This window comes from Aedes aegypti, chromosome 3 (genome assembly GCF_002204515.2).
Source record: "Aedes aegypti strain LVP_AGWG chromosome 3, AaegL5.0 Primary Assembly, whole genome shotgun sequence".
Taxonomy (NCBI): domain Eukaryota; kingdom Metazoa; phylum Arthropoda; class Insecta; order Diptera; family Culicidae; genus Aedes; species Aedes aegypti.
Window position 1 is genome coordinate 341,251,338 of NC_035109.1, and position 19,984 is coordinate 341,271,321.

Consider the following 19,984-nt stretch of genomic DNA (forward strand, 5'->3'; position numbering starts at 1 on the left):
AACCACACTTCATTCACTAGCAGAACGTTTAAAGTTCAATATTTATGCTGATTGCCATGTTGCACCTTAACAACTTCATTTTTGCTATCGGTTGTGCTGCATGTTAGTAGTTTAGACAATTTTGACATCATAGGACTAGCTAGCTAGGCAGGCATGATGACAAGTTTCTTCTCAACGTATTGGAAAGAAGCTCATTATGTTTTCTAGCGTCCCATTACAAACGATCTCGTAAGAGCATCCCAGCAGTTCAGGCTATCATAATAACGTTTATCGAACAACAGTTCGTCCCCTTGATGCTACAACTAGATAACTCGAAATTTGAAATTTTTGACTTCAATATGTCAAAACATTTTTCTTAATTAGATCTGCAAAATATCCACAGGTCTTAAGCGTGTGATTCAAAATACACAAGTTAAAGATTATTTTTCAATCATAATCTCTGCGATTAACCATCACCTTGTTAAACGGTCATACTTTCAAAGTTGCACATCTCAAAATTTTGATTTTCGAGTTATCTAGTTGTAGCATTAAGGGGACGATATATATATTGGCATTTTATGGTGTCTTCCAATCGGAGACGAGAATTTTCTCCCCAAGCCACGCCACCGCCGGACTGCAAAAGCGTGTAGTGCTTGTCCCATTAGATTACCCTTGCTTTTAGTGTGTGTGAACATTTGTCATATCAACTCTTTGATGAGTGTGTTTGGTGGCCCTGAAAAGGGCCGTTTGAAGAGCGAAACTTTGGAATGCGATTTAACCTCCGAAACCGTACAGGGTGCGTCCCTGACGCTTCAGAGCGTAGACAACATCCATAGCGGTAACGGTTTTACGCTTGGCGTGTTCAGTGTAGGTAACGGCATCACGGATGACGTTTTCCAGGAACACCTTCAACACACCACGAGTTTCCTCGTAGATAAGTCCGGAGATACGCTTGACTCCTCCACGACGAGCCAGACGACGGATTGCGGGCTTGGTGATACCCTGGATGTTATCACGCAAAACCTTGCGATGACGCTTGGCGCCTCCTTTTCCGAGTCCTTTGCCTCCCTTGCCACGGCCGGTCATTTTGGATGAATTTGGTTCTGTGTTCGACGACGGTAGTACTGGAACTGATGGCTGCGCCAAACACTAGCGGCCACTTTTATACCCACTCGAGGGTTGAGTTCTTCTTTCCTCTCTTGCTTGTTCTATTCTTCCGTGGCTTCCGATTGGTTGCCTGCATCGATATGAGCATATAAAAGAGGACTGCCTGGTTTTTTGACCCTCATTCTGTCGCTGCGTTTCAACTGATCCGTTTGGATTGAAAGCAAATTAATCATCATCTAACACAATGGCCCGTACCAAGCAGACTGCTCGTAAGTCTACTGGAGGAAAAGCTCCTCGCAAGCAGCTGGCTACCAAAGCCGCTCGCAAGAGCGCCCCAGCCACCGGAGGTGTCAAGAAGCCTCACCGTTATCGGCCAGGAACCGTTGCTCTGCGTGAAATCCGTCGCTACCAAAAGTCGACTGAGCTGCTGATCCGCAAGCTGCCATTCCAGCGTCTGGTTCGTGAGATCGCCCAGGACTTCAAGACCGATCTGCGCTTCCAGAGCTCGGCTGTCATGGCCCTGCAGGAAGCGAGCGAGGCCTATCTGGTCGGTCTTTTCGAAGATACCAACCTTTGCGCCATCCACGCCAAGCGTGTCACCATTATGCCCAAGGACATCCAGCTGGCTCGCCGTATCCGTGGAGAACGCGCTTAAATTCGGTCTGCATTATAGTTGCCATTCTCAACAAAACGGCCCTTTTCAGGGCCACTAGAGCATTCCCTAAAAGAGTTGTGTGAGCAATTTTCCCTTCAGTGTACCTAAAACTGTTTGTTCCCCTGGGGGAACTACTTCCTAAAGCCCCTTGACCACCGAACGATCATACTCTCAACACTGATGAGGGGAGGTACGTCAACCAACCGACAACTCGAGTTGTCCCTTCATGCTTCGCTTTGCACACACTTTTGAATGTGCATCTCCAGCGCGGACTTCATTCTCTGGTACCGGCCGTATGTTTCCCCTTCTTCTTATGCTCTTTTCCGGATTCAGAAGCTTTCCCAGCTCGCCTCCCCTTGTTGCTACAAACTAGACAACTCGAACATCCAACATTGAAAGTTTGACCGTATGATTGAAACGTAATCTTTGGCTTGTTTACTTTGAATCACACCCCTATGATAGTTATAATTGTGGGGTTTGGAAATTGATTGATTCCCTCAATATTAGGAGCTCCTGATATAGCCTTTCCTCGAATAAATAATATAAGTTTTTAAATACTACCTGCTTCATCAACTCTTCTACTGTCAAGCAGTAGATAGTAGAAAATGGGGCAGGAACTGGATGAACAGTTTACCCTCCTCTCTCTTCAGGAACAGCTCACGCAGGGCTGGCTGTTTCAATGTTTTATGTTTCTGTTTCGGCAAATTGAACTCCAAAAATCGAAAGTTCGAGGTATCCCGAACAGAACATTTAAGAAGCCCAAACGTTTCCCCCCGCGGAATCTAGGAATTGATTCAGAAATGGTCATAATATGGCCGATATCTCTTCATCGATCCTCTCTGTGGCTAAATTAGATAAATCTGCAATATTTCAACAACAACTCTCTAGCGGTGGACTGGATATTGTCGTCCTGAAAAGGACGGTTTTTGGTTTGATGCACGCAGTGTAGTAACTTATGCCTTCTTCTCGGTTTTCTTCGGCAGCAAGACAGCCTGAATGTTGGGCAGAACACCACCTTGGGCGATGGTAACACCGGACAGCAGCTTGTTCAATTCTTCGTCGTTGCGGATGGCCAACTGCAGATGACGGGGAATGATTCTGGTCTTCTTGTTGTCACGGGCAGCGTTTCCTGCCAATTCGAGCACTTCAGCGGCCAGATATTCCATAACGGCAGCCAAGTAGACTGGAGCGCCGGCACCGACACGCTCGGCATAGTTGCCCTTCCGGAGCAGACGGTGAATACGACCGACTGGGAACTGCAATCCAGCGCGGTTGGAACGGGACTTTGCCTTTCCCTTAACTTTGCCTCCTTTGCCGCGGCCAGACATTTTGTGGTTGAGTTTGAGTGGACTTGAGAAACAAACGTTCACGAAGCGTACGTAAGCGGTACTGATGGTGATTTCACCGGATGAGGGTATCTTTTATACATGCGTAGCCCTGCGCTGCACTCATACTAGGATGGTACGAACGAAATGGATGAAGTAGCAAACGAAGCGAAGGGGCGGAACAGCGCTCACCATTCTACGGGTATAAAAGAGAACCGACTGGTTCGGTCGGGCATCAGTTTCAGTTTTCGTTTGGAATCTAAAACAACGTTAGCAGCACGATGGCACCGAAAACCAGCGGAAAGGCCGCGAAGAAATCCGGCAAGGCCCAGAAGAACATTGTCAAGGGCGATAAGAAGAAGAAGAAGCAGCGCAGGAAGGAAAGCTACGCCATCTACATCTACAAGGTGTTGAAGCAAGTTCACCCCGACACTGGCGTTTCGTCGAAAGCCATGAGCATCATGAACAGCTTCGTCAACGACATCTTTGAGCGTATTGCCGCCGAAGCCTCCCGCCTGGCCCACTACAACAAGCGTTCGACGATCACATCCCGCGAAATCCAAACCGCCGTCCGGCTTCTGCTCCCGGGAGAGTTGGCCAAGCACGCCGTTTCGGAAGGCACCAAGGCCGTCACCAAATACACCAGCTCCAAGTAAATGACGACCGACACTGCGTTCAATCACACCAAACCAAAAGGCCCTTTTCAGGGCCACTATTTCAATCCCGAAAAAGAGTTGATTTTGAAAATCTGACACTAGACTGTTTTATCACACTATTGAACCGACTGAGGTAGTGCCACGGCGGTGACTTCATACGTGACAACACCCCCCTCTCTTATCAGTTTGAATTTATTCAATTCATTTTATTTATTCGATGTTATCAGTTTCAGTATTGATTAATTATAACGATTACAGTTGCAGAGATTTGGATCCCCATTCAGCTGCGTAATAAATAATAGGAATTTAATTGTTAAGCAGTATAGGGAAAAATCTGTTCACAAAAAAACCCTAGATCTAAGTTTTTCCATCAGTTTGAATTTAAAACAAGAAGATCCACTTCGTACGTTCAACATTTCTGCTGATTGCAAAAAAAAAAATGTTGTGCCAGCCATGTTGTACCTTAACCACACTTCATTCACTAGCAGAACGTTTAAAGTTCAATATTTATGCTGATTGCCATGTTGCACCTTAACAACTTCATTTTTGCTATCGGTTGTGCTGCATGTTAGTAGTTTAGACAATTTTGACATCATAGGACTAGCTAGCTAGGCAGGCATGATGACAAGTTTCTTCTCAACGTATTGGAAAGAAGCTCATTATGTTTTCTAGCGTCCCATTACAAACGATCTCGTAAGAGCATCCCAGCAGTTCAGGCTATCATAATAACGTTTATCGAACAACAGTTCGTCCCCTTGATGCTACAACTAGATAACTCGAAATTTGAAATTTTTGACTTCAATATGTCAAAACATTTTTCTTAATTAGATCTGCAAAATATCCACAGGTCTTAAGCGTGTGATTCAAAATACACAAGTTAAAGATTATTTTTCAATCATAATCTCTGCGATTAACCATCACCTTGTTAAACGGTCATACTTTCAAAGTTGCACATCTCAAAATTTTGATTTTCGAGTTATCTAGTTGTAGCATTAAGGGGACGAGTTGATGCAAATGTTATCGATCGGATAAGCTCGATAATGCCATCAATCAGTTCCCATTGATGGGGCCCATTCACATAGCTCATGGGTGGGTGGTGTGTCTTCGAGATGTAACGGGTCAAACGAAACAATGGGTGGTGGGCGCGTTGCAAATGGTCATTGTTGGCGTTATGAAATTTGCGAATGATGGTGACATGACACGTTGTGTGGTTGCCATTCGGCTTCCTGGCTCGGGTGTTGCTCAGTACTAGCACGGACAGACACGTTGAACAGCCCCTGAGGGCACTGTACACAAAAATATATCTCGATCGGGGGAGTGTAGGGTGCAGTTTCTACACCGGGAACACGTGCCGTGGGGCATGTTAGGGACTTCCGAGAACAATTTGTCGCGAATTCAGCGCGACATGTCCGGTACTACTGCCGCCAGAAGAGATTGTATGGAATGTTCATTCGATGCAACTGCAGCTAGCAAAACCGATGCCTATTCGGGCAGATTTCGCACTAGCTCATTTGCAGATTCCACCGCAGGGAGGGTGCTTGCTTTGCTTGCTTGCTTCTTGAAGTAAAACATTCTCAGATAAACTAGATCCATAGTAGCACGTGCACTGTCCTTTTCCAATGCAGTTGCCGCCGATGGCTGAGGCAAATGCCAGCAATTTGCACACATTCGACCAACCAACAGTGCACAGGTGGAAGGTGATTAGTGTTTGGTGACATTGTTTTCCGGACAAAATGGCACAAACTCGTGTGACTGACGTCATAGTCGAGCCCAAGTTTTCGGTATGTTTGATGAAAAACATCAAATTAACATTGTTCAAAGTTTACTAAAACCAAACGCGTAACATCGCTCGTCGGCACTGGGAATGACTTTGTTTGAGGCTCATTAGGGGCCATTAGACACCGGCATACTGGCTATACCCGCATGTCACCGCAAAGAGCAACCATTCATGTTGCCAAATTCACCACCGCCGTGCAGGGTGGTATTGTTTCAATAGTTACTATTGATTGTTTTATCGAGCAAAGCCACACCATATGGCGCACGGGTGCTGTAAAGACATGTCTCAGCGGTGCTTCTCGCGAAACCGGCCCGATGTGGCGATGACGGGCTGCTAGCGAGACTCATGCACTCACCAAACGGACATACTAGACAGGCAAATACTTAGTGCGATTACCGGAAAAATGCGTTTTAAAAAGGTGTTACCAAAAATATGTACAATATTTCGCGAACAGTCATCCAGTGGACGACCATGTCTGCATCCCTAACACAGACGACGAAATCGAACACCGCACTGTTGCCAGAATTTCCGTCATTCATTCGTTTACTATCGCCATCGTGTGAGTGTTACTCTAGCTACCTATCGAGATGTCTGAAGTTGCCACTGAAGCCGCTGCCGCAGCCCCGGCTGCCTCGCCAGCCAAGACCAAGAAGCCAAGGGCCCCCAAGGGACAGGGCAAGCCGAAGAAGCCGTCGACCCACCCCCCAGTCAACGACATGGTTGTTGCTGCCATCAAAACCTTGAAGGAACGCAACGGATCGTCCCTGCAGGCCATCAAGAAGTACATCGCCGCCAACTACAAATGCGATGTCGCCAAGCTTGCCCCATTCCTCAAGAAGGCCTTGAAGAATGGCGTCGAGAAGGGCAAGTTCGTCCAAACCAAGGGCACCGGCGCTTCCGGTTCGTTCAAGCTGAAGGCTGAAGCTAAGAAGGCCGCCAGTGAGAAGAAACCGAAGAAGGCCGGCGAGAAGAAGGCCAAGAAGGCTACCGGAGAGAAGAAGAAGGCCACCAAGAAACCAGCTGGGGAGAAGAAGGCCAAGAAGCCAGCCGGCGAGAAGAAAGCCAAGAAGCCGGCTGCAGCCAAGAAAGCCAAAGCTGCTGGTGCCAAGGCTGCCAAAAAGGCCGGTGGTGTGAAGAAGGCTGCTGCTCCGAAGCAGAAGGCCACCAAACCTTCCAAGACCGCCGCCAAGAAGCCCAAGACCCCAAAACCGAAGAAGGCTGCCCCAGCCAAGAAAGCTGCCGCGAAGAAGACCGCTGCCAAGAAGTAAATTTGGGACAGCAACCGTACTGTTGTAAAACAGTATCTAACATCCAATCAGTCCTTTTCAGGACTACCATCCAAGTTTAGAACAAAGAGTTGCACAGTCAATGATATTCCATTCCTCTCACAGAGGGAAATAAATCCCCCCGAAAAGTTACGTGCACTTTGCCACTGAATGGCGAATTCTTCCCGAACCCTTTCGCAAATCAATAAAATTGGCCAATCATGCAGCACTGGCTGGCACTCACTGTAGCGGTGCATCCGTACCCAAAGCAAACCTCCACTAGAGGAACAGCTTTTGATACACTCGAATGATTCAAGGATTTGAAGACGTCTGTCGACTTAAAGGCTCCCCCAGATCTAAGCGACTTTTTACGGCGACAGCGACAAAAAAAAAAAAAAAAAAAAAAAAACGTCGCGATTTCGCTGATGCACTGTTTGATAAGCCACAGCGACGCGATTTCGCAGCGATTCGCGTCGTGTCAGTCAAGATGGTTCCATAGAAGAGTGCTTGCAGCGACACGACAACGAAATCGTGTCGCTGTCGCCGTAAAACGTCGCGTAGTTTTGGGGGAGCCTTATTTAAATCGGGTTGAGATTCGTAGCGTTGCCTTGTGAAACCAAAACATGTTTTCGCGGCAACCTGGAATCGAACCAAGGACCTTGCGATCGATAGGCCCGTGCGTTTTCAATACACTCAGGCAAATGGACTATCGAAATACATTGGATGCACTTATGAAAATTCGCCACAATAAATCGGGTTGAAATTCATAGCTTTGCCTTATGAAAGCCAAACATTGGCAACAAAAAATGTTTCTCGCAGCAACCTGGAATCGAACCAAGGACCTTGCGATCGTTAGGTCTGTGCGTACACCACGCGCCTACCGACGCCTGGATGTGAGTTGATGCTAAAACGAAACATAAAGCGTTCGTATGTCAAAATGCAAAATGTATGCATTTCGATAGTCTAGTTCACAGGTCCGTACGTACCGGACCTACTGGGCAGGCTGAGTATCGACATCCCAAGTAGAGCGGTCAAGTACAGTTTGCTGCTAATTACCAAAGTAATCTTGACAGCTGATCCAGTATGAGCGAACTGCCACTATTTTCCTTGCGGAATAATCAAATTACTCTTGTGGATGTTGCAAATTAAATTAATTGGCAGTAAAATATACTAAGCCCAGGGATTGGCTTCTGAAAATCTCAATCTTTCGGGGCCAATGGGTCGACCTTGCTCAGTATGTTTGATTTTCGTAATCCAATGCTGTTCCACTATTCCAAAGATGAGAGCAAATTAATACAGTTTGTGCTTGCCGCACAATTTCGTAGGTACCGAAGCAAGATTCAGAATCAGTCATCATCGTGCCTTTCGATTGATTCTGAACTGCACATAACGGGACTTCGATCGCCAACTTCCAGAGGAATAATTTCCCCACTGCGTGTAACTGATTTTAAGCGTGATTGGCGAATCGAACGCCTCACATCCCCATCGCAGTTTGGGTACGAGAGAAAGAGAGTGAGCACCGCCGCCATTTGCTTGCGTGCACCGAGAAAAATTTGCGGCTCGAAAATTTGGCCCTGAGCTCCTGACACTCAAATTGAAACCGGTAAATTACTTCCGCCGCTGTTACTACACGTGGAGCATTTCCGTTGGAGTGAACGCGTCTTCATTATCAAAATTTTTTGTGCTCATTCTTTTGATTTATTTCGCACATGGGGTTTTGCGAATGCCTCTTCTTCTTCTCATTTTTCTTGGCCGGCTTCTCACTTTATTTTTTATGTGACCATTTTGCTCACATGGCTTGTTGGACCGACTTTACCACTACACTAAGGAAGGCCTTAACTGCTATTTATCAACATTATGCTCTTCAAGTGCGTCTTACTGCCGAGTTTCAGATAATTTGGCCGACAAAAACTCCAGATGCCAAAATAAATCAGTGTTTCATTAAATTGATGTTTCTCTAAAGTAATTAAATCTAGGGTGAATTAAAAAAATAAAACAAACCCACACATGTAGCAGCATCTACCTTACCTATTCAATTTGTAATCGATTAGTTAACTAATGAGAGATTAGAAACTCTTAAAATGCTGTTCCCAAGGAAATCTGGATTTATTGTGGTATGGATATTCAACAACTTAGGATTTTTTTTTTTTTTGTATCCAATATGTTTGAGTGCAAAAACTTTCGGCAAGATTATTTTAGGCTAGTAAACTTTTCTTTCAAACTCTTGAGTCGAAAAGTTAGAGCCAAGCTCAAAAAATCAAACAAACATTGTACTACATTGCTAATTATTGAGAAAAGTGAAACCTTTTTAAGAAGTTAGTACCGTAAAATGGGGTGTTAAGGACTCGTGGGGTTTTAAGGGATTGAACTTCTCCATCAAGTTTGAAAAGTCACAAAAACGTCGGAAGTCGATATATCAGTCATCTGAAATGCTTGCTTTGTTCGGAGGATTGTGAGCTGCATTATGTGATCGGGGATATCTATTAATATTAGGTATTGTGGAGTCTAGATATTGAAAACGATTCAAACCATTTTTGAAAGAATTTTATTGGCAAAAAGATTCAACTACAAACAATGAAACAATATTAACAAAAATATGTGGGTAACCCAGAACATAAGTATATTTAATTGAGATCACAACGCAGACAAAAGCTTTTGAAAATGTTATCTAGATTTCGCCTTTTAATATTTCTTATGGAAAAAGTCTCTTTTTGAAAGTTAGCGGGGTGTTAGGGGATTATCTTTTCTACTTTTTCCAAGTTACAAAACTCGTTCGATTTATGCCGATATATATTCCATTATACTTTAGGCTTGTTCCGTGAAGTAAAACTGCATTGTAAAGGTTAAGGGGACTATTTTGTTTGTTACTGAATATTACTAAAATGTCTAGCCCTGAAAAAATGGGAATTTTTTTTTTTTATTTCTCAGAGGCACCCGAGTTGCGCGAAGAGTGAAACCAAATCTACCTATCGAACTGTCAAACTGTCTACCTATCGAGCAGACCAGCAAAACAAATAGGGGCTATTTTCGAAGACGAAGAAGAACAATCATTCAAAGAAGCAAATGCAAATATATAGGTTATGATCCTGTTGCATTTAAGTATCAAAACCAATTCAAGCCAATTTCAATATCGAGTTAGGGAGAGTTAACTGTATATAGGTTATGATCCTGTTGCATTCAAGTATCAAAAACAATTCAAGACAATTTTACGAAGTATTGACAGTTTCCAGATTAATAACTATGAAAGATCTAGCAGTTAAAAGAAAACGGTTTGCGTTTGCAGGAGTTCCAAGTTCGATAATATTGATGTATTATCTGATTAAGGTTGAGCATAACTTATGAAAATGAATGAAAGCATCAAAGTTATTGATCAAAAAGATTATGTTTTGTTGTTGGCATAATATGGTTTCATTTGCGAAAGTCAAATTCCTTTACAACCCTGTTTTGCAGTTACGTCAAAAATCACACATTTTCATGATTATCTCAGAAATCTGTCATAGGATCCTCAGCATTGTGTTTGGCACGCGACGAGAGAATACAGTACTGACCCGATTTTGTCAGCCAATTTTAGATTTGTCAAAAAATTGGTATCGTCATGCTTTACCACGTACCCTCTTTAAAAGTCCATGTAACCATGTCGAAATTTGAAATTCATCGAGGGGCTGACAAAATCGGGTCCTTACTGTAGTAGGGCTGTCCTTTGTTTAATTATTGACATACTAGAAGTTGCTTGAAAACACCCCATTTTACGGTAGACATTTCATCATCCACTTTCAATGCATTTCAATGAAAGCTTCGAAGCTTGAAAATGTTCGTTCAAAACGATTTTTCCCGGTGACCTTCTCAAATTCCCGTCTTTCTCCCGGTTCGGTGATTCGTTTCGTTTCGGGTGCGCGAACACAATTCCAGTGCTTGTAAATATTGATTGCAACCGCATCCAGTGAGCGGGACATTATGGGACATTTCTCATAAGGCACAGTGTGGAACATGATGAAATATTTGTTCGTCCATCGCATTGTGGAACCGAGCGAGGCAAACTAAGAAGTTCCTAACGCAATCCTAATGGAATTTGATGAGGGTGAAATAGGGAGTGGTACGACGAGCGTTCCGTACCTTACACTGAAGTCCGGAGTTGAGATGCATGCACGTGAGATTGGTATGGAAAGATGCACGCACTGGATTTCACCGGCGTGGCATCATAGCGGTTGTTGTTTTCGAACCGAAACCGAAGCACAACAAGTAAGTAACAACAGTAGTGTGCCACCCCGGGAAATGACAGTGCTGACTAGACTAGACTATGTATGTATATATATCGTCCCCTTGATGCTACAACTAGATAACTCGAAATTCGAAATTTTTGACTTCAATATGTCAAAACATTTTTCTTAATTAGATCTGCAAAATATCCACAGGTCTTAAGCGTGTGATTCAAAATACACAAGTTAAAGATTATTTTTCAATCATAATCTCTGCGATTAACCATCACCTTGTTAAACGGTCATACTTTCAAAGTTGCACATCTCAAAATTTTGATTTTCGAGTTATCTAGTTGTAGCATTAAGGGGACGATATATATATTGGCATTTTATGGTGTCTTCCAATCGGAGACGAGAATTTTCTCCCCAAGCCACGCCACCGCCGGACTGCAAAAGCGTGTAGTGCTTGTCCCATTAGATTACCCTTGCTTTTAGTGTGTGTGAACATTTGTCATATCAACTCTTTGATGAGTGTGTTTGGTGGCCCTGAAAAGGGCCGTTTGAAGAGCGAAACTTTGGAATGCGATTTAACCTCCGAAACCGTACAGGGTGCGTCCCTGACGCTTCAGAGCGTAGACAACATCCATAGCGGTAACGGTTTTACGCTTGGCGTGTTCAGTGTAGGTAACGGCATCACGGATGACGTTTTCCAGGAACACCTTCAACACACCACGAGTTTCCTCGTAGATAAGTCCGGAGATACGCTTGACTCCTCCACGACGAGCCAGACGACGGATTGCGGGCTTGGTGATACCCTGGATGTTATCACGCAAAACCTTGCGATGACGCTTGGCGCCTCCTTTTCCGAGTCCTTTGCCTCCCTTGCCACGGCCGGTCATTTTGGATGAATTTGGTTCTGTGTTCGACGACGGTAGTACTGGAACTGATGGCTGCGCCAAACACTAGCGGCCACTTTTATACCCACTCGAGGGTTGAGTTCTTCTTTCCTCTCTTGCTTGTTCTATTCTTCCGTGGCTTCCGATTGGTTGCCTGCATCGATATGAGCATATAAAAGAGGACTGCCTGGTTTTTTGACCCTCATTCTGTCGCTGCGTTTCAACTGATCCGTTTGGATTGAAAGCAAATTAATCATCATCTAACACAATGGCCCGTACCAAGCAGACTGCTCGTAAGTCTACTGGAGGAAAAGCTCCTCGCAAGCAGCTGGCTACCAAAGCCGCTCGCAAGAGCGCCCCAGCCACCGGAGGTGTCAAGAAGCCTCACCGTTATCGGCCAGGAACCGTTGCTCTGCGTGAAATCCGTCGCTACCAAAAGTCGACTGAGCTGCTGATCCGCAAGCTGCCATTCCAGCGTCTGGTTCGTGAGATCGCCCAGGACTTCAAGACCGATCTGCGCTTCCAGAGCTCGGCTGTCATGGCCCTGCAGGAAGCGAGCGAGGCCTATCTGGTCGGTCTTTTCGAAGATACCAACCTTTGCGCCATCCACGCCAAGCGTGTCACCATTATGCCCAAGGACATCCAGCTGGCTCGCCGTATCCGTGGAGAACGCGCTTAAATTCGGTCTGCATTATAGTTGCCATTCTCAACAAAACGGCCCTTTTCAGGGCCACTAGAGCATTCCCTAAAAGAGTTGTGTGAGCAATTTTCCCTTCAGTGTACCTAAAACTGTTTGTTCCCCTGGGGGAACTACTTCCTAAAGCCCCTTGACCACCGAACGATCATACTCTCAACACTGATGAGGGGAGGTACGTCAACCAACCGACAACTCGAGTTGTCCCTTCATGCTTCGCTTTGCACACACTTTTGAATGTGCATCTCCAGCGCGGACTTCATTCTCTGGTACCGGCCGTATGTTTCCCCTTCTTCTTATGCTCTTTTCCGGATTCAGAAGCTTTCCCAGCTCGCCTCCCCTTGTTGCTACAAACTAGACAACTCGAACATCCAACATTGAAAGTTTGACCGTATGATTGAAACGTAATCTTTGGCTTGTTTACTTTGAATCACACCCCTATGATAGTTATAATTGTGGGGTTTGGAAATTGATTGATTCCCTCAATATTAGGAGCTCCTGATATAGCCTTTCCTCGAATAAATAATATAAGTTTTTAAATACTACCTGCTTCATCAACTCTTCTACTGTCAAGCAGTAGATAGTAGAAAATGGGGCAGAACTGGATGAACAGTTTACCCTCCTCTCTCTTCAGGAACAGCTCACGCAGGGCTGGCTGTTTCAATGTTTTATGTTTCTGTTTCGGCAAATTGAACTCCAAAAATCGAAAGTTCGAGGTATCCCGAACAGAACATTTAAGAAGCCCAAACGTTTCCCCCCGCGGAATCTAGGAATTGATTCAGAAATGGTCATAATATGGCCGATATCTCTTCATCGATCCTCTCTGTGGCTAAATTAGATAAATCTGCAATATTTCAACAACAACTCTCTAGCGGTGGACTGGATATTGTCGTCCTGAAAAGGACGGTTTTTGGTTTGATGCCACGCAGTGTAGTAACTTATGCCTTCTTCTCGGTTTTCTTCGGCAGCAAGACAGCCTGAATGTTGGGCAGAACACCACCTTGGGCGATGGTAACACCGGACAGCAGCTTGTTCAATTCTTCGTCGTTGCGGATGGCCAACTGCAGATGACGGGGAATGATTCTGGTCTTCTTGTTGTCACGGGCAGCGTTTCCTGCCAATTCGAGCACTTCAGCGGCCAGATATTCCATAACGGCAGCCAAGTAGACTGGAGCGCCGGCACCGACACGCTCGGCATAGTTGCCCTTCCGGAGCAGACGGTGAATACGACCGACTGGGAACTGCAATCCAGCGCGGTTGGAACGGGACTTTGCCTTTCCCTTAACTTTGCCTCCTTTGCCGCGGCCAGACATTTTGTGGTTGAGTTTGAGTGGACTTGAGAAACAAACGTTCACGAAGCGTACGTAAGCGGTACTGATGGTGATTTCACCGGATGAGGGTATCTTTTATACATGCGTAGCCCTGCGCTGCACTCATACTAGGATGGTACGAACGAAATGGATGAAGTAGCAAACGAAGCGAAGGGGCGGAACAGCGCTCACCATTCTACGGGTATAAAAGAGAACCGACTGGTTCGGTCGGGCATCAGTTTCAGTTTTTCGTTTGGAATCTAAAACAACGTTAGCAGCACGATGGCACCGAAAACCAGCGGAAAGGCCGCGAAGAAATCCGGCAAGGCCCAGAAGAACATTGTCAAGGGCGATAAGAAGAAGAAGAAGCAGCGCAGGAAGGAAAGCTACGCCATCTACATCTACAAGGTGTTGAAGCAAGTTCACCCCCGACACTGGCGTTTCGTCGAAAGCCATGAGCATCATGAACAGCTTCGTCAACGACATCTTTGAGCGTATTGCCGCCGAAGCCTCCCGCCTGGCCCACTACAACAAGCGTTCGACGATCACATCCCGCGAAATCCAAACCGCCGTCCGGCTTCTGCTCCCGGGAGAGTTGGCCAAGCACGCCGTTTCGGAAGGCACCAAGGCCGTCACCAAATACACCAGCTCCAAGTAAATGACCAAAAAGGCCCTTTTCAGGCCACTATTTCAATCCCGAAAAGAGTTGATTTTGAAAATCTGACACTAGGACTGTTTTATCACACTATTGAACCGACTGAGGTAGTGCCACGGCGGTGACTTCATACGTGACAACACCCCCCTCTCTTATCAGTTTGGAATTTATTCAATTCATTTTATTTATTCGATGTTATCAGTTTCAGTATTGATTAATTATAACGATTACAGTTGCAGAGATTTGGATCCCCATTCAGCTGCGTAATAAATAATAGGAATTTAATTGTAAGCAGTATAGGGAAAAATCTGTTCACAAAAAAACCCTAGATCTAAGTTTTTCCATCAGTTTGAATTTAAAACAAGAAAGATCCACTTCGTACGTTCAACATTTCTGCTGATTGCAAAAAAAAAAATGTTGTGCCAGCCATGTTGTACCTTAACCACACTTCATTCACTAGCCAGAACGTTTAAAGTTCAATATTTATGCTGATTGCCATGTTGCACCTTAACAAACTTCATTTTTGCTATCGGTTGTGCTGCATGTTAGTAGTTTAGACAATTTTGACATCATAGGACTAGCTAGCTAGGCAGGCATGATGACAAGTTTCTTCTCAACGTATTGGAAAGAAGCTCATTATGTTTTCTAGCGTCCCATTACAAACGATCTCGTAAGAGCATCCAGCAGTTCAGGCTATCATAATAACGTTTATCGAACAACAGTTCGTCCCCTTGATGCTACAACTAGATAACTCGAAATTTGAAATTTTTGACTTCAATATGTCAAAACATTTTTCTTAATTAGATCTGCAAAATATCCACAAGGTCTTAAGCGTGTGATTCAAAATACACAAGTTAAAGATTATTTTTCAATCATAATCTCTGCGATTAACCATCACCTTGTTAAACGGTCATACTTTCAAAGTTGCACATCTCAAAATTTTGATTTTCGAGTTATCTAGTTGTAGCATTAAGGGGACGAGTTTGATGCAAATGTTATCGATCGGATAAGCTCGATAATGCCATCAATCAGTTTCCCATTGATGGGGCCCATTCACATAGCTCATGGGTGGGTGGTGTGTCTTCGAAGATGTAACGGGTCAAACGAAACAATGGGTGGTGGGCGCGTTGCAAATGGTCATTGTTGGCGTTATGAAATTTGCGAATGATGGTGACATGACACGTTGTGTGGTTGCCATTCGGCTTCCTGGCTCGGGTGTTGCTCAGTACTAGCACGGACAGACACGTGAACAGCCCCTGAGGGCACTGTACACAAAATATATCTCGATCGGGGGAGTGTAGGGTGCAGTTTCTACACCGGGAACACGTGCCGTGGGGCATGTTAGGGACTTCCGAGAACAATTTGTCGCGAATTTCAGCGCGACATGTCCGGTACTACTGCCGCCAGAAGAGATTGTATGGAATGTTCATTCGATGCAACTGCAGCTAGCAAAACCGATGCCTATTCGGGCAGATTTCGCACTAGCTCATTTGCAGATTCCACCGCAGGGAGGGTGCTTGCTTTGCTTGCTTGCTTCTTGAAGTAAAACATTCTCAGATAAACTAGATCCATAGTAGCACGTGCACTGTCCTTTTCCAATGCAGTTGCCGCCGATGGCTGAGGCAAATGCCAGCAATTTGCACACATTCGACCAACCAACAGTGCACAGGTGGAAGGTGATTAGTGTTTGGTGACATTGTTTTCCGGACAAAATGGCACAAACTCGTGTGACTGACGTCATAGTCGAGCCCAAGTTTTCGGTATGTTTTGATGAAAAACATCAAATTAACATTGTTCAAAGTTTACTAAAACCAAACGCGTAACATCGCTCGTCGGCACTGGGAATGACTTTGTTTGAGGCTCATTAGGGGCCATTAGACACCGGCATACTGGCTATACCCGCATGTCACCGCAAAGAGCAACCATTCATGTTGCCAAATTCACCACCGCCGTGCAGGGTGGTATTGTTTCAATAGTTACTATTGATTGTTTTATCGAGCAAAGCCACACCATATGGCGCACGGGTGCTGTAAAGACATGTCTCAGCGGTGCTTCTCGCGAAACCGGCCCCGATGTGGCGATGACGGGCTGCTAGCGAGACTCATGCACTCACCAAACGGACATACTAGACAGGCAAATACTTAGTGCGATTACCGGAAAAATGCGTTTTTAAAAAGGTGTTACCAAAAATATGTACAATATTTCGCGAACAGTCATCCAGTGGACGGACCATGTCTGCATCCCTAACACAGACGACGAAATCGAACACCGCACTGTTGCCAGAATTTCCGTCATTCATTCGTTACTATCGCCATCGTGTGAGTGTTACTCTAGCTACCTATCGAGATGTCTGAAGTTGCCACTGAAGCCGCTGCCGCAGCCCCGGCTGCCTCGCCAGCCAAGACCAAGAAGCCAAGGGCCCCCAAGGGACAGGGCAAGCCGAAGAAGCCGTCGACCCACCCCCCAGTCAACGACATGGTTGTTGCTGCCATCAAAACCTTGAAGGAACGCAACGGATCGTCCCTGCAGGCCATCAAGAAGTACATCGCCGCCAACTACAAATGCGATGTCGCCAAGCTTGCCCCCATTCCTCAAGAAGGCCTTGAAGAATGGCGTCGAGAAGGGCAAGTTCGTCCAAACCAAGGGCACCGGCGCTTTCCGGTTCGTTCAAGCTGAAGGCTGAAGCTAAGAAGGCCGCCAGTGAGAAGAAACCGAAGAAGGCCGGCGAGAAGAAGGCCAAGAAGGCTACCGGAGAGAAGAAGAAGGCCACCAAGAAACCAGCTGGGGAGAAGAAGGCCAAGAAAGCCAGCCGGCGAGAAGAAAGCCAAGAAGCCGGCTGCAGCCAAGAAAGCCAAAGCTGCTGGTGCCAAGGCTGCCAAAAAGGCCGGTGGTGTGAAGAAGGCTGCTGCTCCGAAGCAGAAGGCCACCAAACCTTCCAAGACCGCCGCCAAGAAGCCCAAGACCCCAAAACCGAAGAAGGCTGCCCCAGCCAAGAAAGCTGCCGCGAAGAAGACCGCTGCCAAGAAGTAAATTTGGGACAGCAACCGTACTGTTGTAAAACAGTATCTAACATCCAATCAGTCCTTTTCAGGAACTACCATCCAAGTTTAGAACAAAGAGTTGCACAGTCAATGATATTCCATTCCTCTCACAGAGGGAAAATAAATCCCCCGAAAAGTTACGTGCACTTTGCCACTGAATGGCGAATTCTTCCCGAACCCTTTCGCAAATCAATAAAATTGGCCAATCATGCAGCACTGGCTGGCACTCACTGTAGCGGTGCATCCGTACCCAAAGCAAACCTCCACTAGAGGAACAGCTTTTGATACACTCGAATGATTCAAGGATTTGAAGACGTCTGTCGACTTAAAGGCTCCCCCAGATCTAAGCGACTTTTTACGGCGACAGCGACAAAAAAAAAAAAAAAAAAAAAAAACGTCGCGATTTCGCTGATGCACTGTTTGAATAAGCCACAGCGACGCGATTTCGCAGCGATTCGCGTCGTGTCAGTCAAGATGGTTCCATAGAAGAGTGCTTGCAGCGACACGACAACGAAATCGTGTCGCTGTCGCCGTAAAACGTCGCGTAGTTTTGGGGGAGCCTTATTTAAATCGGGTTGAGATTTCGTAGCGTTGCCTTGTGAAACCAAAACATGTTTTCGCGGGCAACCTGGAATCGAACCAAGGACCTTGCGATCGATAGGCCCGTGCGTTTTCAATACACTCAGGCAAATGGACTATCGAAATACATTGGATGCACTTATGAAAATTCGCCACAATAAATCGGGTTGAAATTCATAGCTTTGCCTTTATGAAAGCCAAACATTGGCAACAAAAATGTTTCTCGCAGCAACCTGGAATCGAACCAAGGACCTTGCGATCGTTAGGTCTGTGCGTACACCACGCGCCTACCGACGCCTGGATGTGAGTTGATGCTAAAACGAAACATAAAGCGTTCGTATGTCAAAATGCAAAATGTATGCATTTCGATAGTCTAGTTCACAGGTCCGTACGTACCGGACCTACTGGGCAGGCTGAGTATCGACATCCCAAGTAGAGCGGTCAAGTACAGTTTGCTGCTAATTACCAAAGTAATCTTGACAGCTGATCCAGTATGAGCCGAACTGCCACTATTTTCCTTGCGGAATAATCAAATTACTCTTGTGGATGTTGCAAATTAAATTAATTGGCCAGTAAAAATATACTAAGCCCAGGGATTGGCTTCTGAAAATCTCAATCTTTCGGGGCCAATGGGGTCGACCTTGCTCAGTATGTTTGATTTTCGTAATCCAATGCTGTTCCACTATTCCAAAGATGAGAGCAAATTAATACAGTTTGTGCTTGCCGCACAATTTCGTAGGTACCGAAGCAAGATTCAGAATCAGTCATCATCGTGCCTTTCGATTGATTCTGAACTGCACATAACGGGACTTCGATCGCCAACTTCCAGAGGAATAATTTCCCCACTGCGTGTAACTGATTTTAAGCGTGATTGGCGAATCGAACGCCTCACATCCCCATCGCAGTTTGGGTACGAGAGAAAGAGAGTGAGCACCGCCGCCATTTGCTTGCGTGCACCGAGAAAAATTTGCGGCTCGAAAATTTGGCCCTGAGCTCCTGACACTCAAATTGAAACCGGTAAATTACTTCCGCCGCTGTTACTACACGTGGAGCATTTCCGTTGGAGTGAACGCGTCTTCATTATCAAAATTTTTTGTGCTCATTCTTTTGATTTATTTCGCACATGGGGTTTTGCGAATGCCTCTTCTTCTTCTCATTTTTCTTGGCCGGCTTCTCACTTTATTTTTTATGTGACCATTTTGCTCACATGGCTTGTTGGGACCGACTTTACCACTACACTAAGGAAGGCCTTAACTGCTATTTATCAACATTATGCTCTTCAAGTGCGTCTTACTGCCGAGTTTCAGATAATTTGGCCGACAAAAACTCCAGATGCCAAAATAAATCAGTGTTTCATTAAATTGATGTTTCTCTAAAGTAATTAAATCTAGGGTGAATTAAAAAAATAAAACAAACCCACACATGTAGCAGCATCTACCTACCTATTCAATTTGTAATCGATTAGTTAACTAATGAGAGATTAGAAACTCTTAAAATTGCTGTTCCCAAGGAAATCTGGATTTATTGTGGTATGGATATTCAACAACTTAGGATTTTTTTTTTTTTTGTATCCAATATGTTTGAGTGCAAAAACTTTCGGCAAGATTATTTTAGGCTAGTAAACTTTTCTTTCAAAACTCTTGAGTCGAAAAGTTAGAGCCAAGCTCAAAAAATCAAAACAAACATTGTACTACATTGCTAATTATTGAGAAAAGTGAAACCTTTTTAAGAAGTTAGTACCGTAAAATGGGGTGTTAAGGACTCGTGGGGTTTTAAGGGATTGAACTTCTCCATCAAGTTTGAAAAGTCACAAAAAACGTCGGAAGTCGATATATCAGTCATCTGAAAT

General features: G+C 45.0%; 9 protein-coding genes and 1 pseudogene across 9 annotated transcripts; 6 read left to right on the forward strand and 4 right to left on the reverse strand.

The window, feature by feature from the left end:
* Positions 1–712: 712 nt before the first annotated feature.
* On the reverse strand, positions 713–1,160 carry LOC110679800 (histone H4). The gene has a single exon (XM_021855531.1). It carries the CDS (start codon positions 1,063–1,065, stop codon positions 754–756), a length of 312 nt encoding a protein of 103 aa, XP_021711223.1. The 5' UTR covers positions 1,066–1,160; the 3' UTR covers positions 713–753.
* Positions 1,161–1,233: 73 nt separating this feature from the next.
* LOC110679740 (histone H3) lies at positions 1,234–1,795 on the forward strand. Its single transcript, XM_021855469.1, has one exon. The coding sequence runs from the start codon at positions 1,331–1,333 to the stop codon at positions 1,739–1,741; it is 411 nt and encodes a 136-aa protein (XP_021711161.1). The 5' UTR covers positions 1,234–1,330; the 3' UTR covers positions 1,742–1,795.
* An 848-nt stretch (positions 1,796–2,643) lies between these two features.
* LOC110679773 (histone H2A) lies at positions 2,644–3,165 on the reverse strand. The gene has a single exon (XM_021855503.1). It carries the CDS (start codon positions 3,067–3,069, stop codon positions 2,695–2,697), a length of 375 nt encoding a protein of 124 aa, XP_021711195.1. The 5' UTR covers positions 3,070–3,165; the 3' UTR covers positions 2,644–2,694.
* A 58-nt stretch (positions 3,166–3,223) lies between these two features.
* LOC110679755 (histone H2B) lies at positions 3,224–3,774 on the forward strand. The gene has a single exon (XM_021855485.1). The coding sequence runs from the start codon at positions 3,348–3,350 to the stop codon at positions 3,720–3,722; it is 375 nt and encodes a 124-aa protein (XP_021711177.1). The 5' UTR covers positions 3,224–3,347; the 3' UTR covers positions 3,723–3,774.
* An 897-nt stretch (positions 3,775–4,671) lies between these two features.
* On the forward strand, positions 4,672–6,915 carry LOC110679724 (histone H1-like). The gene has a single exon (XM_021855451.1). It carries the CDS (start codon positions 6,087–6,089, stop codon positions 6,765–6,767), a length of 681 nt encoding a protein of 226 aa, XP_021711143.1. The 5' UTR covers positions 4,672–6,086; the 3' UTR covers positions 6,768–6,915.
* Positions 6,916–11,506: 4,591 nt separating this feature from the next.
* LOC110679801 (histone H4) lies at positions 11,507–11,954 on the reverse strand. The gene has a single exon (XM_021855532.1). The coding sequence runs from the start codon at positions 11,857–11,859 to the stop codon at positions 11,548–11,550; it is 312 nt and encodes a 103-aa protein (XP_021711224.1). The 5' UTR covers positions 11,860–11,954; the 3' UTR covers positions 11,507–11,547.
* A 73-nt stretch (positions 11,955–12,027) lies between these two features.
* On the forward strand, positions 12,028–12,589 carry LOC110679745 (histone H3). Its single transcript, XM_021855475.1, has one exon. It carries the CDS (start codon positions 12,125–12,127, stop codon positions 12,533–12,535), a length of 411 nt encoding a protein of 136 aa, XP_021711167.1. The 5' UTR covers positions 12,028–12,124; the 3' UTR covers positions 12,536–12,589.
* An 890-nt stretch (positions 12,590–13,479) lies between these two features.
* LOC110679787 (histone H2A) lies at positions 13,480–14,067 on the reverse strand. The gene has a single exon (XM_021855519.1). It carries the CDS (start codon positions 13,861–13,863, stop codon positions 13,489–13,491), a length of 375 nt encoding a protein of 124 aa, XP_021711211.1. The 5' UTR covers positions 13,864–14,067; the 3' UTR covers positions 13,480–13,488.
* Positions 14,068–14,095: 28 nt separating this feature from the next.
* LOC110679788 (histone H2B-like) lies at positions 14,096–14,518 on the forward strand. Its single transcript, XM_021855520.1, is given in 2 exon segments — positions 14,096–14,286; positions 14,288–14,518. Coding segments are annotated over 2 exon segments (375 nt in total). The 5' UTR covers positions 14,096–14,142.
* Positions 14,519–16,816: 2,298 nt separating this feature from the next.
* On the forward strand, positions 16,817–17,826 carry LOC110678206 (annotated as a pseudogene).
* Positions 17,827–19,984: the final 2,158 nt, after the last annotated feature.